At 47.7% G+C, this 17,420-nt stretch overlaps 1 protein-coding gene and 1 long non-coding RNA gene across 2 annotated transcripts; one reads left to right on the plus strand and one right to left on the minus strand.

Moving 5' to 3' along the window:
- Positions 1-2,806: 2,806 nt before the first annotated feature.
- LOC122441024 (histone-lysine N-methyltransferase PRDM9-like) lies at positions 2,807-16,124 on the minus strand. The gene is made up of 10 exons (XM_043467652.1): positions 16,049-16,124; positions 15,525-15,641; positions 15,110-15,217; positions 10,880-10,929; positions 8,976-9,132; positions 8,045-8,146; positions 7,561-7,832; positions 6,897-6,964; positions 5,635-5,828; positions 2,807-3,958 (listed from the first exon to the last, which is right to left on the minus strand). Exons 1-10 carry the CDS (start codon positions 16,122-16,124, stop codon positions 2,847-2,849), a joined length of 2,256 nt encoding a protein of 751 aa, XP_043323587.1. The 3' UTR covers positions 2,807-2,846.
- On the plus strand, positions 7,054-10,311 carry LOC122441025. The gene is made up of 3 exons (XR_006269172.1): positions 7,054-7,110; positions 9,003-9,139; positions 10,211-10,311. It is a non-coding gene; the product is annotated as an uncharacterized LOC122441025 (long non-coding RNA).
- Positions 16,125-17,420: the final 1,296 nt, after the last annotated feature.

Consider the following 17,420-nt stretch of genomic DNA (forward strand, 5'->3'; position numbering starts at 1 on the left):
GGAGGTGCTGTAGCCCTAAACCCAGAGAGCTTCAGAACTAACTTCCCTGAGCCCTGAACGTACTGCCTGTTACATCTGTACCAACCGAGGCCAAGATCCAGGCAGATTCTCTGTGGAAACAGTTTCCCAGTCCAACAGGCAAGCTCTGCCCTCACCGACTCACGCAGGGTCCCTGAGCCATTGAGGCCAAGCAGAGCCGCGCGCAGGTGAGGCTGGTACAGCCACAGGGCCGCCGTGGTCAGGATGGAGCGTGCAGTGGAGACAGCTGGCTGTCTGTCCCATGACTGCTGGTGTCCTGTGTGCCCGTGCAGGGCAATCCTGGTGAAAGGTGGGGCCTGGCCACTGTCCTGGGGACAGGATGCGACCTCAGAGAGCTCCCATCCCCACTCCCCATCCCCCAGCTCCGCTTCAGATCATGGCTTGTGGCTGCTGGCAGCTCCCTGGGCTGGGAGGCTGTGTAAAGCATCAACCCCCTTGCTCAAGGTCAGCTGAGACCCCCAGCTCTGGGGTCACACACCATCTGTGCCACCATCCAGGTCATCCCACTTCTGTGAGGGAGGGCCTGTGTGGGACTGTGGGTGATGGGGGATTTGGGTGTGTTGTGGGCTGGCCCCAGGAGTCAGCTTTTTGAGGGGAGGGGAGGGAGAAGGTTTGACCTGCTCAGCCTTCCAGAGAATTCCAGGCCCAGCTCTGCTGGGAGGTGCAGGTGAGAAGCCTCTGCAGGTTTCTGGGTCCCCACCATTTTTCAGCTGAAGCCCCTCTGCCTGCACAACCCCTAACTCTCCCTCCCGTGGCCCCGGCCTGAAGCCACAGAAGATGGGGAGTTTACGTGGCTTCCCTTCCTGTAGGGAAACCAAGCCACAGACAAACACGTTCCTTTAAGAAAGCATGACAGAAACAGGAAAATAATCGTGGGTGGTTATTACTGACGCGGTTCATGTAGAGACGCTTCACAAGCCTGGCACATGGAGGGAACTGAGGGCCGTTGCCCCGAGTCCTGGACTTCGCACCCTCCGCCCCCCGCCCCGTGGCCCACTCTCCCCTTGGTGTCTTCTGGTGGCCGGGCGGACTTCAGCCTCCTGAGCCCCTTCTGGAAGGATCAGGCCAGGGCAGAGGTCATTCACAGAGGGGAGGGTGTGGCCGACCTTAAGAACCCCATTGCCCCCACTCTGTGTCGGAGCTCAGTTCCGGGTCTGAGCAAGCGTGGCTTCCTGGTGCTGTCCCCACCCTCACTCACCCAGGGTGGGGGGCTTTGTGTCCACTTTGTCCCCTCGTGCAGCCTGGTCACCCCAGGACCCGTGCTGTGTGTGCATCTGCCCTGCTCACAGCGCACCCCGGGGCCCATCAGACTTCACTCATGACAGGGAAGTGTAAGGATGAACTTTTCCATGGTTAAGAATTTCAAGGCGCGACAGCGTTGCCCAGAGCGAACGGGCACAGGTACGAGGCCCATGCATAGAGAAGCTGCGGTGTGGGCTTCAAGGACCCTCCGTGTGGGGGTGGGATGGGGGCGGACAGGGATTTCCTGCAAACGCGGCTCCAGGCTCTGTTCTCAGCAGGGGGACGACTGTGGGCACTGCCTGTCTGCGGAGGGGCCCTGGGGCTGCCCAGCTCAGCAGGAACGGCAGGGGTGCGAAGGGAGGTCGGCCTCCCTTCGCACCCCTGACCTCACACTCCCTCATCAGGGCAGCCCAGTGCCTAAACGGACCCTTCCTCGTCTAGCTCTGAAGACTTGGAAGGTGTGGGGGCTGAAGGACATTCAGAAAACAAATTGTGTAAAGCAATTATCCTTCCATTAAAAAATAAAAAAAGATTAAGGAAAAAAACACAAAGGAAAGCAAAGGTGTGGCTTTCGTTCTCAGCCAGCCTCTGCCAGATTCCGCTTGTGCTTACGCATCAGACCAAAAATGCTGGTGCTCCCACCCCGTATCACAGTGAGGTTAGAGACACAGAGAGGTTGAGCATCTTGCCTCAGCTCACACAGCTGCTGGGGGCAGGGCTGAGAACTGGACCCCTGAGGTCGAATCTGGAGTCCAGATGCTGTGATGACCCGCAGGGAACGGCAGAGACCAGATGGCCCATGCTGAGCCAGGCGCGCGCACACACACACACACGTGCACGTGGCCTTCACCTTTGCAGCTACAGAAGTCAGAGTAAACCAGAGGGCAACCAGGAGAGGCCAAAGGAGAGCGAAGGCTATAAGGAGGAGAGGCCACACTTCCCAGGAGGCCAGGGAATTACCTTCTCTGGTGAGTCTGACTCAACTCTACATTCCTCTCCCTGGACCCAGGAACTGACTGTCCAGTGACCTAACTGACTTGGCTCCACAATTATGCCTTCCCAGGGGTTAAGCTATGACTGGACTCCTCTACTGTCAGTGATAAGCAGGGAATGAGTACATAGTCTGGGCTTCAGATTTGTTTGGAGACAAAATTTATTAGAAGAGGAGTACTAAAAAACCACGAAGGCAATTGGCATGAACATCTCCAGAACACTTAAGAAACCCTCTGCTGTTTATCTACCTCCTCTCCTGTCACGAAAGTGAAAGGTCTATTTAACAAGTAATTCTGTGCTTATCACACTCTTTCTTTAAAATATTTATTATCTATTTATTTATTCGGCTGTGCTGTGTCTTAGTTGCAGCCTGTGGGAGCTAGTTCCCCAATCAGGTATTGAACGTGGGTCTCTGCATTTGAGTCTTGGCAACTGGACCACTGGGAAGTCTCTCGTGATACTTCTGGGGATAGTAACGGGTCTCAGACCTCCTCTGAGGCCCCCTTAGAGCGGAGGCATGGGGTGGCTGCAGTAATCCTCCTGTGGCTAAGGTGTGGTTTGTTGGTCATGACTCACTCACACTCCCTGCAAACATAGGGCTTCTCCCCTGTGTGTGTCCTCTGGTGTCTGATGAGATGGGTCTTCTGACTGAAGCTTCGCCCACACTCCCCGCAAACATAGGGCTTCTCCCCTGTGTGTGTCCTCTTGTGTGAGATGAGGACGGACTTCTGACTGAAGCTTCGCCCACACTCCCCGCAAACGTAGGGCTTCTCCCCTGTGTGTGTCCTCTGGTGGGTGATGAGGAGGGACTTCCGACTGAAGCTTCGCCCACACTCCCCGCAAACATAGGGCTTCTCCCCTGTGTGTGTCCTCTTGTGTGAGATGAGATGAGCCGTCTGACTGAAGCTTCGCCCACAATCCCTGCAAACATAGGGCTTCTCCCCTGTGTGTGTCCTCTGGTGTCTGATGAGGACTGACTTCCAATGGAAGCTTCGCCCACACTCCCCGCAAACATAGGGCTTCTCCCCTGTGTGTGTCCTCTGGTGTGAGATGAGATGGGACTTCTGACTGAAGCTTCGCCCACACTCCCCGCAAACATAGGGCTTCTCCCCTGTGTGTGTCCTCTGGTGTCTGATGAGGGCTGACTTCCGATGGAAGCTTCGCCCACACTCCCCACAAACATAGGGCTTCTCCCCTGTGTGTGTCCTCTCGTGTGTGCTGAGACTTGACCTGTCCTTGGAGCCTTGCTCACACTCTCCGTACGTGACCCTCATAACCCCCGAGACCCCTGCCCCCGTGAGTAATGAGCCTGTGTCCTCTGGATTCAGTTTCTGGCTTGTGCTGGGCTCGTCTTTCATTCTCTCATGCACCCCAGAACCCCCCATTTGTCCTCCGGGTGAGTAGGAAGAGGCCCTTGAAATCCTCTTCAGCCTTATGCTTTTCAGCAATTGTTGGGGCCTGTCCTTGGCCTCCTGACCCTCAGGTTTGTCGCTCGGGCTGTGTGGATCTGAATATCGCTGATTTTGATTGCCTGGGCAGGGATCCTCTGGTTGCAGGAGGTCTCTTTCAGATGGTCTCAGGAGGGTCTGAGAGGGGTGACTGCGTTGGGTGTGTTGGCTGAGGAATTTCTGACTGGAGAAGGCCAGAGAGCAGGAGGCACATGGGTGGATCTTGGGCTTCGGTTCTGCTGAAAGAGGAAGCTTTGGGTCAGGTAGCTGGTTTGCTGTGGTCAGGCCTGCCTCACCAATTATCTAAGTGTTGACAGTGCACGATTTGTCTCCCATCGAGTGTGTCTTTATAGTCCACGTTTCCACTCCACTCTTATTCTCTACATCTACAGAAATGCAGGAAGTTGGTCTCAGGGGCCTTTTCTACATATCACCCAGATAGGGACCTTCCAGCAGCATCAGAGGCAGTGTCTCTCCTGATAGAGGTGGATCTGCAGGGACTTTCCTTGCGTGTAAGTATCTGAAATGTCATGTCTCAGTGGCCACAGGTATTTACCCTACTGAGGGATAAGACTTGATGACTTAGGTGAAATCTCCTGAGTGGCTCCCTGTGAGGGGAAAGGGTCTATTAAGTTAGGGACGCCTGGTCTGGAGTTCTCTGCATATGGGAGGCAGCACAGGGGGTGGTTAGAGCAGGTGTGGGTAAATCTGACTTTGTGGCTCCTTGTTCAAAGAGCAGCCTTTGTGCCGATCTCTGCAGGAAGTGGGGTTGATACTGGATGAGACCGAGCGGCCCAGGTCCCACTGACTACAGGTCTCTGGCCCCTGCTGCCCAAACTGGTTCACAAACTGCTCCTCTCTCCGTTTCCCATAGATCATAAAATAAAGTCATATCCTTTCTCAAGCCTCACCAGTACTCATACCCCATTTATTACATTCAGGCTTAGTCCATTCAACATGCACTAGGAAGCCCGATTTAAAAATACATCTCCAGCCAGACTCTTCACATCCTCACTCAAAAGCATCTTCAGACAGCCCACTCTCCCCTCATGTCTGGCAATGAACTGACCTCTGAGGGGGCTCCTCGCTGATGTCTCGTCCCCAAAATGAACCAAAGCATCATCTTAGCACAGAGAACATGCTGCTTGCAGCAGAAAGCCGCGCGGTTGTTCTGTGTCACCCAGGAGGACCCCTGGGGCCTGCATGTGGACACAGGCTCTGCGGCTTCCGTGTCCCATCCAGCCTCCTTCTCTCCCTCTGTGCTTCCTCCCATGACCCCTGGCATGGTCTCTCTTCCCGGCCCTGTGTCTGAGGCACTGGCTGCTCCCCTGCCTGGAATCCTTCCCCACAGGTGTTATCTCTGCAGAGACCCTGCTGCACCGTCCTGCACCACACCCCACCCTCTGCTCACGCTGACCCGAGGCACGTTCCCTGCGCTGGTTTTCCTCAGAGCACCAGCCCCTGTCTGGTGTGAAGCCCCTGCTGCCCAGGGCAGTGGTTCTGTCTGTTTCGGTGCGTGGAGCCCCGTCTGGCACAGAGTGTGAACTCACATGACAGCAAACTGGAACAGTAACTGAATGCACATCATTGCACATGTGTCGCTTAGAAATGGGAGGAAATGAGGAAGAAAAAGATAAGGGCAAAGAGCTGGTAGGTGCTAGAAATGTTGCTTTTTGCTTCTCAGCCTTTCAGCAGAAGGTGATGTTACATATTTTTTTGAATGAAATATTAAATATTAGAACTAGCATTTTTAATATAAAAATTTTTCCTAACAATCATATGAAAAGAATCAAATTCTGAGGCATTTTAATTGCAACTCTACTGACTTTGGACTAGATGGTACTCTGCTTTGAAATCGGACCACGGAGGCTCCCAGGATGGGGTGGGGTGCTGGAAGAGTGCTGACACTCACCTCCCCCGGTCGCGAGCTCACTCTTCCCCCTGCTGTTCCGCTTGATGCCAAGGTCCTGACCATACTCGTCCCCGTACCAGACCAGCAGCTCACAGCCCGGCCTGACCACCTGGCAGGTTCGGTAGAAGATCTGCCCGTGATACTGGAAGGCCACCAGGTTCTGCTCCTCGTCGTCCCGGGCACAGTTCACATACCTGGGGGCGAGGCCGGGAAAGGGAAAGAAACCTCAGGTGATGAGTGCCCTCCACTCTCCGACCATGCCCAGCTCCTTGCCTTCCGCCTCCGAGGCCGCCCCTCATGTGGACCTTCTATTCACACCTTCAACCAGGCCATGTGAATTCCCATGCTTTTCTCTCCTTACCTAATTAGCCATTTTCCGGATCCCAGTTCAAGACTCATCTCCACCTGGACTGTCCGTGAGGCTGGTGACCTCCAGCTCCTCTAAACTCTGAGTTAAGTTCTCTTTCATCCACAGGACTTGGTGCTCCTTGGCTAACACGCAGCCCTCAGCACTCACCCCAGCCTGCCTTCTCCCCCGAGGCTTTCTCCCATCTCCCCACGTGTATCCAGGGTCCTATTCACTTGCCCAACCCCTCCACGGACACTTGGAGAGAGCTCTGATATAGCTTGAGACACAGAACAGTAATAGTTTGTTCACTGTCTGCCTGCCCTGATGAAAGGAGAGGCCCTCAGAGAATGGCCCTGCTCAGGGCCATGCTGCCCCCCATTCCTTGTGAGGCCTCAGGGCCCACTTCTCACTCCAACCAAGACTGAGGAGGTTGTTTCCCACATAGAGTCAAGGTCTCCTGTATTAGGTTATCCTGGCGCTGTGCAGTTACTCAAAGATAGAAAAAATAAGGTTACTGTTCCTAAAATCAATTGGCTAATGTCTGTTTGCAGTATCTTCTCCAAAAGGGCATGGGTTGTGTGATCTGCTTCAGTAACGAAGTTCACTGTCTAAACCGAAACAAAAAGTGCGAGGTAAGTGTCCATTAAGTGAGTTAAAGTGTCCCTGGTGAATCTAGACTCCTCAAGTTGTTTTCAAGTCCACCAGTTTTGTTCAGCATATAGACTTGTGTCTTGACGGCACATGCCATATTTTTATTTCCTTCTTTCTAGTGTCTTTTGAAATGAAAGAGCATGATATGGAGGGAAAAGAGGAAGGAAATGTGAAAGCTGTTGAGGGAGCCGGGTTGAGAAGGAAAGGGGTGTGGGATGGAGGGAGTCTCACTGTCTACACACTGCAGACTCACTGCACTCACCTCATCCAGTTGGCCCAAGACGTGTCCTTTCCATCCACATACTCATAGCAGTTCCTCCCTTTGGTGATCTGAGTGTCAGAGAAAGAGTTACAAGCTTTCCTCTTTCTTTCCTTCTCTTTTATTTTTTGGTAGGAAGCAGTAGAAGAGCTAATTCCCTGTGCAGTCATTGGTGCTTTTCAGCCTGCATGGATTTACCTGCCAGTCGGACCCCACGGTAAGCTCCTTATTCATCATTCCAAGTCTGAGACTCTTGGTTCATTGAAGGCAAGGACTCCACAAGGGAGGAGTCACTTCTGTGTGCCTGGACCACTGTGTTCCCACCTCTCCTCTGACCTTTAGATAGAGGTCCTGAGTGTCTGTAGACTGTGGTCCCACCGCTAATCTGACCTTTAGATAGAGGTTCTGAGTGTCTGTACACTGTGTTCCCTCCTCTCCTCTGACCTTTAGATGGAGGTCCTGAGTGTCTCTACACTGTGGTCCCACCTCTCCTCTGACCTTTAGATGGAAGTCCTGTGTTCACGCCCAGGGCACACAGTACACAGGGCTGACTGTGTCATTGCCAACCGTGTTATCACCATCTGCATCCTCGCATGTAGACATGAAATAGCCCCCACCACATACAAGTGATTAGAAGCCAGAGGATAGGGAAGCAGGTGCTTCTCACCAGCCAGGCGTATCCACTGTTGGCAGCCTCTTCATCGTCTGTGATCTTGCCCTCATAGGGGCCAAAGTGCAGGCCCAGCGGCAGATCTGATGCCTCGTTCCACACTCCAAGCCCAGCGTCAGGGATGCCCGACAGTCTGATGCTTAAGCCAGGGGGCAGCGTGAGGGCTGAGCGGTTGGCATGCCCCTTTTCCACTGCACAGTCCTTTACAAAGGTTGGGGGCCCATGGGCAGCACAGCTGTCGATGAAGAAGTTCTGACACTCCTCACAATCTGGAGGTGAGAACAGGGATGAGAGGAGGTATAGTGATGTTGCTGGTCATAACGACCTTAGAAGGAACTGGGGCATTCATGGCATTTGGCCTCGATCCTGCACCCCAAGTCATAGAGGAAGGGGACGGCTGGGGGACCAAATGGTGGGGTGACGTTAGTGGACCAAGGACTCCTAGCCGCTTCTCCATGAGTGGGCCAGCGGGGTCACTCACAGAGGTAGTCGTCATCCTGGGGCTCGCTGACCTCTTGGTATATGTGGCCCTTTCTTTCCCGTAGACTGTACCTCTTCACTCCAGTCTCTTTTCTTCTGAGTTCTAATATGGAGAACAGAAGCTAAGCAAGCCTGGTGGGGTCTGGGGAGTTAGTCCCTGTTTTATCAGAAAGTGTGAGATCTCCTACCTGTCCATCTATACACTTTGTTAAAACATTCTTACATGTATTTTTCAAACTTTTACTTTTGTAATTTTATGTTTTCATGTTACATTATTTATTTCTTGGCCACACTGCATGGCTTGTGGGATCTTAGTTCCCTGACTAGGAATGGAACCCACACCTCCTGCAGTGGAAGCGTGGAGTCTTAACCACTTAACCCCCAGGAAGTCCCTCCTCTATACTTTGTTTCTTCTCCCTTTAACTACTGGTTCAGGAGACTGAGGCTCCACTGACCACAGATGCCCAGTTCAGTGATAGTGTCCTGCACTTCCCGTTAGTAGGTTTAACTTCCCAACCTTCCTACTTAGGAAATAGTTCACTGACACATCTACTCAGAAAATATATGATAAGGGCACATGACATGTAAGGCACTGAGCAGAGGTCTGGGCATAAACACTAACAAAGCACGGTTCCCATCATCACAGCTGGATTTATTGAACTACTTGTAGATGTCAGATTTTTGCATTTAATGTAAGGCTTTCAAGCACTGTATGAGTTATGTTTCCTTATCTTCACTTTACACATAGCAATCAGGACCTCAGAAAATGTATAAGATTTTCCCAAGGCCCCAGTGCTAACTTCATGTCTCAGATCAGTCCAGCTTAAACCCCCGCCTACCCAAAGTCCATGCCACACACCTAGGTCACACTTATTAGCTTTTCTACAGGGATTAGAGGAAGTAATTAGAGGAACTCCCCAAATTTCTCTCACCGACTTTTTGTCTGGGGTGCTGTTCAGGGGTCCTTGCTTTTCTGTGATGGGGCACTGGTTTCTGAGCCTGCTTGGAGCCACTTGTCTTCAGCGATTTTGCTTCTCCCGGCAATTCCTTCAAACTAGATTCCTTACTTAATGGTGCCCTGGACATTCTCTTCCATGTGAGTAAGAGACAACATGCAGTTCTTTAGTTCTTTAGGACTTTATGAAGTGTTTTCACATGCATGATTTTATTTAATACTTTGACAATTCTTAGAAATACCTGATTTGGAGGGGGGTGGGTCTGAACATTGGAGTGTAACAAAAGGACCTAGGTGGATAGTGAATCAAAGCTAGAATTCATATCTTAAGGTTCTTCCCCTTCAACTTTCTGCATAAAAGTGAGAGCAAGGGAGGAAGAATAGCTGGAGGTCAGGGAAAGAAGAGGGTAAGAGCTTGTAGAGAGAATCGGGGGTGTTCTATTAATTAGTGGCCCTTTGATGGATGAGGAAGTATGGAAAATTACAGAGGGGACAAAACACATCTGGAAAATAAGGTGACAAAGCAGTGAGATTGAGAAGAGAAAAGACGATCGGCAGAAACACATTTAGACAATAAAGAAAATGAGATGAAAGTTGCAGGTTGCCATGTCCTATAGACAATGTTTGGAATTAAAGTAGCTGGTCTCATCAGTTCTCCTTGAACAAGGCTGTATGACTAGCTCGTTCTGCTCATTCTCCTGATCCATTCATTGGTATACAGGCTAATTCTTAATATTATAGTGGACATGAAATTTAATAACCTTCAACAAATTGTTGTGTGAGCTATTTAATACAGTAAGAACGTGAGCGTACATCCCTGGTATCAATTTATTCCCTAAACTGCATCTATAATTGAAGTCTAGCTCACAGATACTATCTTCAGCATTCTTTGACCTTTCTACTCCTAGATGAATGCTCAAATGTGGAGTCACTCATTCACAAAACATTCAGTGTTCCCTCAGGGGCTTTGAGCTGGGCTTGGACTTCTGAGAATGAATGGGTGTTGGCTAGGATCTCAAAGCTCACAACACAGGGGTAGGCTAAACAAATGATTCCAAACAGGAGAGTTGCCTATTAGAGCTCAGAGGAGGAGCTGTTACTCCCTCCTGCAAGAAGGAGAATTTGAAATGATGCCCAGATGATGAGTTTCTACTCAAAAGTGGGTAATCTATGTGAACTCCTTCTGTTATTTTCTTATTTGTTGCTTTTCAGTCACAAACCTGAGGCTTCTCAGGGTTGCGAGTTGCTTCCTCTTATTGGAGTGGGAGGTTCTGAGGTAGGGATCCTGTCTCCTTCTTCATCTTGGACTGTCCCCTCTACAAACTGCCCAGCATGTCCTTAAGCTTCTCTTAGTCAGATTTCTTAGCATATCCCTCCCTAGCACAGCACAAAAGAACTGAGGTTGAAAACATCTCTCAGATGAATGATATAAAGATGTATGAATAAGCTTCATAGAACTATGGAAGTTTTAATCAGTTTGTAAGTGGTTTAGAGAATGTGCATTGGTTTAGATTGCACTACCAGTGATACTGTGATCACAGGCATACAATCAAATGTTTTTTACCTCATTTTTTTGGATCTATAATGGTGATAGCTATATATCTACTTATAGGTACAGTAGGATTGATTTAAGGTTTAAGTAAGTTTATTTACATAAAATGCTTAAAGTCTGAAATATTATGAAAATAATGTAACAATAGAACAGGATACTATGGTTGTTTTTCTTACTAACTGTAAAGATGGTGATGATATCAGACAGTGTACTAAAGATTCAGGGCAGGATGGCAGCTGTCTCAAGGATCTCTGTGTTTTCTCCTATTCTCACCTGTGCCTGGATCCATGAGGAGGACATTTTGGCAACAGGATTTGGGAAATACTCACCTTCTGGTGTTTACTGTGCTCCACTCTGAAGGCCAAAGAAGAAGGTTTACCTAAAAAATGATGAGAATCAGTGTTTTGGTTGGGAAATGTTTCCAAACTCTGGGTATTCTAATTAAGGACACATAATCCTGAGCCAGAGAGTGACAAGGACAAGGATTACCAAAGGAGGAATGGAAGATGATTTCTGTATCATCAACTCCCATGGTTTCACTAGGAGCATTACATAATTTTCTTAAAATTGAAAAAAATTATGAAACTTCATCTGTGCCCCATCTGATGTTCATAAAGTATCTAATAAATTTAGTAGCCTTTCATGACAAAAGTACTCATCAATGTAGAAATACGAGGAAGTGACTGCAATATAATAAAGGTCATATATTGAAAGTCTACCTCTAACATCATAGTCATCAGTGAAAAGCTGAAAACTTCTACGATTAAGTAAAAAAGCCTAGGATGCCCATTATCAACATTTCTGTTCACCATAATATTAGAACTCCTAGCCAGGGCTTTAGGTTAGAAATGGAAACAAAAGGTTTCCATTTGGAAAGAAAGAAGTAAAATTATGTCTGTTCACAGGGCCATGGTTTCATGTGCAGAAAAATCTTTAAATACACACACACACAAATCCGGCATAGAAAGTTGCACGGTACAAAATCAACATTCAAAAAAAAAAAAAAAAATCAACATTCAGATATATTTCCATGCATGAAGAATGACCATTCCACAAAGGAAAATAAGAAAACAGTCCTATTTATTTTTTATTTTTCTAAAGCTATACTGAACAGCTAAATTAAAAAATATATATTTATCTTTATTTATTTGTTTGTACCAGGTCTTTGTTGTGGCATGTGTGATCTAGTTCCCTGACTAGGGACTGAACCCAAGTTCTCTGCACTGGGAGTGTGGAGTCTTAGCCACTGGACAAATAATCTTATTTATAATAGCATTGAAAAGAATGAAGTAATTAGGAATAAACTTAAGGAGATGAAAGACTTATATGTTGAAAACTACAAAGTATTGCTGAAAGGAATCCGACATAAATACATAGGTGTCTCATGTTTATGGATTAGGAGGCTTAATAATATTAAGCTGTTCATACTACCCAAAGCAATTTAAAGATTCAATGCAATTCCTATTAAAATCCCAATGGAATTTTTTTAGATATAGAAAATCCATCCAACAGTTAACACGGAATCTCAGAGCACCCCAAATAGGCAAAGCAATCTTAGAAAGAACAGCAAAGCTGGAGGCCTCTGATTTCAGAACACTACAAAGGTACAGGAACCAAAAGAAGGTAGATTTGGCAAAAAATGTGTGCTTAGTCGCTCAGTCTTCTTGACTTTTTGTGACCTTTTGGGCTGTAGCCCACCAGACTCCTCTGTCCAGCGGATTTCTCAGTCAAGAACACTGGACAGGGTTGCCATTTCCTTCTCCAGGGGATCTTCTTAACCCATGGATTGAACCCTCATCTCCTGTGTCTCCTGCACTGAAGGCAGATTCTTCACCTGCTGAGCCACTGAGGAAGCTGGCTGGCATAAAGACAGATATGTCAATCAATGGAACAGAGTAGACAGCCAGAAATAAACTCTTGGATACATGGTCTAATGATCTTCATCTAGGGTGTCAAGATAATGGGGAAAGTTTAATACCTGTAATGAATGGTGCTGGGGAAACAAAATAACCATGTGCAAAATAATGAACATCATACATCTTGAAGAAAAATCAACTCAGAACGGATTAAAGACCTAAATGCAAGACTTGATAATACTCTTAGAAGAAAACAAGGGTGAAGCTTCACGACATTGAATCAGCAATGATTTCTTAGATATGGTGCCAAGGGCACAAGTATTAGTACCAAAGTAAAAATAGACAAATGAGATTAATCTTAAAACCTCTGTGCAGCAAAGGACACTGAACAGAGTTGAGAAGGCCACATACAGGATGGTAGAAAATATTTGTAAAATATGCATCTGATAAGGGGTTAATAAGCATACACCAGTATGAAGGCTCCCTATAAGCCAGGAAGAGAACCTGATTGACCATGATGGCACCTTGATATCAAATTTCCATGCTCCAGCATTGTAAGAAAACAAATTTCTGTGGTTTAAGGAATGCAGTCTGCTTTGTTATGGCAGTCTGAGCTGACTAACAGTGAGAAAAGGAATTGAATAGACATTTCTCCAGGGAAAATACACAAATTGCCAACAAACATATGAAAAGATGCTCAATATTACTAATCAATAGGGAAATACAAAGTGAAACCTTCTGCGATGGGCAATATGTCTAAGAAGACAATAGCAAGCTTGGTAAGGATATGGAGAAATTGGAACACTTATACACTATTTTTGGCAGTGTAAAATGTTGCAAGCTTTCTAGAAAACAGTATGGAGTTTCCACAGAAAATTAGAACTGCTGTATGATCTAGCAGTCCCACTCAAAAGTGTATTTCCATAAAAAAATTGAAAGCAAGTTATTGAATAAATAGTGGGCACATGTATGGTCCTTTCTGCATTATTCCCAATGGGCAAGATGTGTAAGCAATCTAAATGTTCATTGGTGGATAAAAGATAAAGATTATATATATGATATATGTTATAGCCCTTATATCCACATGCACACAATGGAATGCTTTGAAGCCTTAAAAATGAATTCTGTCATATGCTACATCATGGATGGGCCTTGATGATATTATACTAAGTGAAATGAACCAATCAAAAAAGACAAATATTGCCTGATTCCACTTCGATGAGGTATCTAAATTAATCAAATCCGTAGAAACAGAAAATATAATCGTGGTTGCCAAGGGCTGTGAGGAGGAACGGTTGGAGAATTGTTACTCAGTGGGTTAGGACTTCAGTCACGCAAGAAGTAACATTTCTACAGATTTGTTGTACAACCATGTGTATGTATATCCCCGGTGGCTCAGTGGTAAAAAATCCACCTGCAATGCAGGAGATGCAACAGATGCAGGCTCAATCCCTGGGTTGGGAAGATCACCTGGAGCAGGAGATGGCAACCTACTCCAGGATTCTTGCCTAGAGAATCCCACAGACAGAGGAGCCTGGTGGGCTACAGTCTATGGGTACGCAGAGTCAGACATGACTGAGCCATTAGCACTATGGTCACTAACACTAACGTGCACATAGTTAGCAACAGTGTGCCATACACTCAGAAATTGGTAAAAAGGTAAATATAGACGTGCAGGCGTATGGTGAACCGAGGCGTATGTATTCCTTATGAAGAATCTCTCCTTATGTCAAAACCTTTGCAGACAACCAAATGTTTGCTTTTCATGTCCCTTTCACTAGTTTTAATAACCTCAGGGAACAGAGGGACTTCTCTGGTGCACAATGGATTAGAATCTGCCTGCCAATGCAGAGGACAAAGGTTTGATGGCTGGTCCAGGGAGATTCCACTTTCTGCGGGGCAGCTAAGCCTGTGTGTCACAAACTACAGAGCCTGCATATGCCCTGCAACAAGAAGACACTCACAGCAACCAGAGAAAGCCCATGGACAGCAACAAAGACCCAGTGCAGCCAAAACTAAATAAATAATTTTTAAAAATCTGGGAGAACATAAATCCATAGATGGAGAATCATAGAACTATCTAAATTGTTGTCTCCAGTGATGCAGATTAACTCTTCTAAACTCTTTGAGCAGCTGAAGAGGAAGTGAGTGCTCACTTCTATTTTATAATAAGTGTACTTCATTTTATTTACCTGATGCCATCTCTGGTCAGTGAAATGTGGGAAAGATCATGGAGAATAAATAGTTCTCTCCAACCCTTTCCCAGAATCAAAATATAGAATTAGTTGAACCTTAGGGTAAGAAGATCACAGGTTTTGTTTTATATACATACATAAATAATGTATCTTGACATAATATGTTAATCATTTCTTCTTCGAAGAGATTTAATCCAATAACCAATGAGATTAGTATTAAATCTGTTTGGTGAATTTATTTCTAAGGTTTCTTTAACTGCCTTTCACTAAGAATGTTTAGCAAAAATAATTCTTTGTAAAAAGAATGATAAATTGTAACCATAAAACTTTTGAGAATTACACTGGAAAACCTATACATTCATCTTCATTCAGGCTAATGTCAATATTCAGCCACAACTACTTCAGAATGCTGAAAATTATGTTTTCCCTACTACTGGCTGAGATGTAGTTGAGACCTAAGCCCAGGCTGGTTTCAGGAAGACACCTCCACATCCTCCTGGCCTCTCACCTTGCTGCCTTGGTGTCCATTCTTCATCAGAATCCTCAGGGTGATCTACCTGGGGCTTGATGACCTGCCTGCGGTGATGCATGAAATCCGGTCGAGTGGCTCTGAAACCTGGAAAGAAGCAAAACATTTGTTCTAAGAAAGAGAAACAAAGCATAGAAGCAATGGGAAGTGTCACAAAGTCAAGGAAATCTGTAGGATGGGCTGGGGGAATCTAGAATAAGGCAAGAGGTGAGCTCTGCACTGTAGGGTCAACCTCCCTTTGGTACAAAACTGTAAACATTTCCTCCAGGTTAGTCTCTACACAAAAGGGAACTGTGAGCAGATGAAGCTACCTAAGAGCTGGCCAAGTGAACACTGAGGGTGAAGACCTGTTTCATGTTTCCCAAGCTCACAGGCACCCAGCACTTCCTGTTACCTATAGCAATCAGCGCTTCGTAGTTTCTTTTCATATTCCTATATCGGATTTTTTCCCATTCTCCCATCTCTTCCCATTGTTCCTTGGAGAAGTATACGGAGATGTCTTTGAAAGCATCTTTGTCCTAAGGAAAATAATAGATTTCATCAGTGATTTACTAATCTAAGTCAGACCTTAGAGCTGGGCCTTCTCCTCCACCTTTTGTGCAGGGAGTAGCCTGAAGCTACTGGATGGTCTGTGTGAGACAGGGATGAAGGCTTTCCTTCCCGACTGTGTCCTGCTTAACTGAACAAACACTGAGCATTTTCCTAACTCTCCCTGGACACAGAGCAGTTGACGAAGCTAGTGTCCTGTTTTGTCCCACTCCACCCCCACCATCTCAAACAGGACCAGGCATTCCCATCCTGTGTACGGTCACAGGGAAGTTCACTCAGCTGCCCAGGCAAGCAGTCTGTGGTGCTTCAGGGACCAGCGCCAGGTCCTTCCTATAGAGCTGGCTTAGAGCCCAGCTTTGCTGCCTCCACCTCTCACCGTGGGCTTCCGCTCTGTTCTCCCGGCATCTCCCTCAGTGCTCTCCTCTGGAGACCTGTTGGGCCTCATGGCCATTGGAATGCTCAAGGCCAAGGTGCCTGTGGAAGAAGAAGGTGCTGAGATAGCCCAGACCAGTGTCCAGAGCCTGGTCTGTCTTCCTTGGGTGGAGTATCCAGGGCAGGAAGGTGAGGGGAAAGTCAGGGTGAGGGTATTGGTGGGATGGACGGATCCTGACTAGATATAACAGATCAGCCTAATGTGAACTAGATTTGGTTTCTTTGGTTCCCCTACAATTCAGCCCCTCTGAGGGAAGGCACTGGGAGGGATGTGTCTGTGGGTGACGGAGGGATTCTTGAGGAGACCCGGAAACCCCTAACTGCTGGACTGGGGTCAGGCTGAAATCAGGGCTCTGTTCCAGTGCAGCAGAGGGAATGTTTCTCCAAGAAGGGTTTTGAGGATCTCCTCCTGGGGACTCAGAAAAATCTGGGCATAACTTAGGTTCTACGTCTAAGGGAGAAGTCGCTCGGCTTGAGGAGATCTGGGTCCCACGGGCTGAAGTAACTGGGGTCCTCAGACAGTGGAGACTGGGGATCTTTTGTCTGATGTAGAATGTGCAGGGTGAGAAAACTTGGGATCTGTGAGGCTGAGGAAATCGGGGGTTTCTTAGTAAGGGACTTTAGGTCTCCGACAGGCAGAACAGTTAGGGTCTTGAGGAGGAAGAGTTTTAAGAGCTCCCAGGCGGAGGGATTCAGGGTCTGCGAGGTTGAGGAAATTGGGTCTCTCTGCGGGTGGTATTTTTAGGGTGCCTCAGGCTGAGGGGAACCGGGGTTAATCTAGGTATTTGAGGGTCGCAGCACTAAGGGTTTTGGTGTTTCTGTGGGTGAAGGGACTTGTAATCCCTGAAGCTGACGAGAGGCAAGTCCCCTTCCGATCGAGACTCAGGTTACTCAAAGTTGACAGGATTTCGGGCCTCCCACCCTGGAATTGGAAGCCGTCATGCTAAGGGTTTATGAGGGCTGCGCAGGGCGCATTCCCGTCAGCCTCCCCGCTGTCCTGCCGCGCTGCCCACCCTGTCCCCAGGAGCGCTAGAGGTTCCGCGAAGTCCAGTCCTTCGGCGCTGAGGTGAAGTGAAGAGCCAGCAGCCTGCCTGTACCTGTCAGGCACAAGCGACCAATCGGCGTTGTGACTGAGGCAGTCTGGCCAATAGGCGGCCGGAGGGTAGGGAGCGCGATGGAGGCACCGCCCCACCGCTCGGGGATTGGCTGCTCTGTGGGCGTGTCTGTCAAGCCTCCTGCGCGCATGCGCATCGTGGCTGGTTTCTTTGTTTTCATGCATGGCCGCTTAGGCCTGGATCATCAAGTCGGC

This window comes from Cervus canadensis, chromosome 4 (assembly GCF_019320065.1).
Source record: "Cervus canadensis isolate Bull #8, Minnesota chromosome 4, ASM1932006v1, whole genome shotgun sequence".
Classification (NCBI taxonomy): Eukaryota; Metazoa; Chordata; class Mammalia; order Artiodactyla; family Cervidae; genus Cervus; species Cervus canadensis.

What these genes read in the sequence shown, in the direction of transcription:
- LOC122441024 (XM_043467652.1), bottom strand. Translation starts at nt 16,124, where the DNA reads ATGAGGCCCAACAGGTCTCCAGAGGAGAGCACTGAGGGAGATGCCGGG. An exon ending in ATGGACACCAAGGCAGCAAG is followed by an intron (nt 10,930 to 15,109) that starts GTGAGAGGCCAG and finishes ATCATTTTTTAG; the next exon opens with GTAAACCTTCTTCTTTGGCC. An exon ending in CCAGGATGACGACTACCTCT is followed by an intron (nt 7,833 to 8,044) that starts GTGAGTGACCCC and finishes TCTCACCTCCAG; the next exon opens with ATTGTGAGGAGTGTCAGAAC.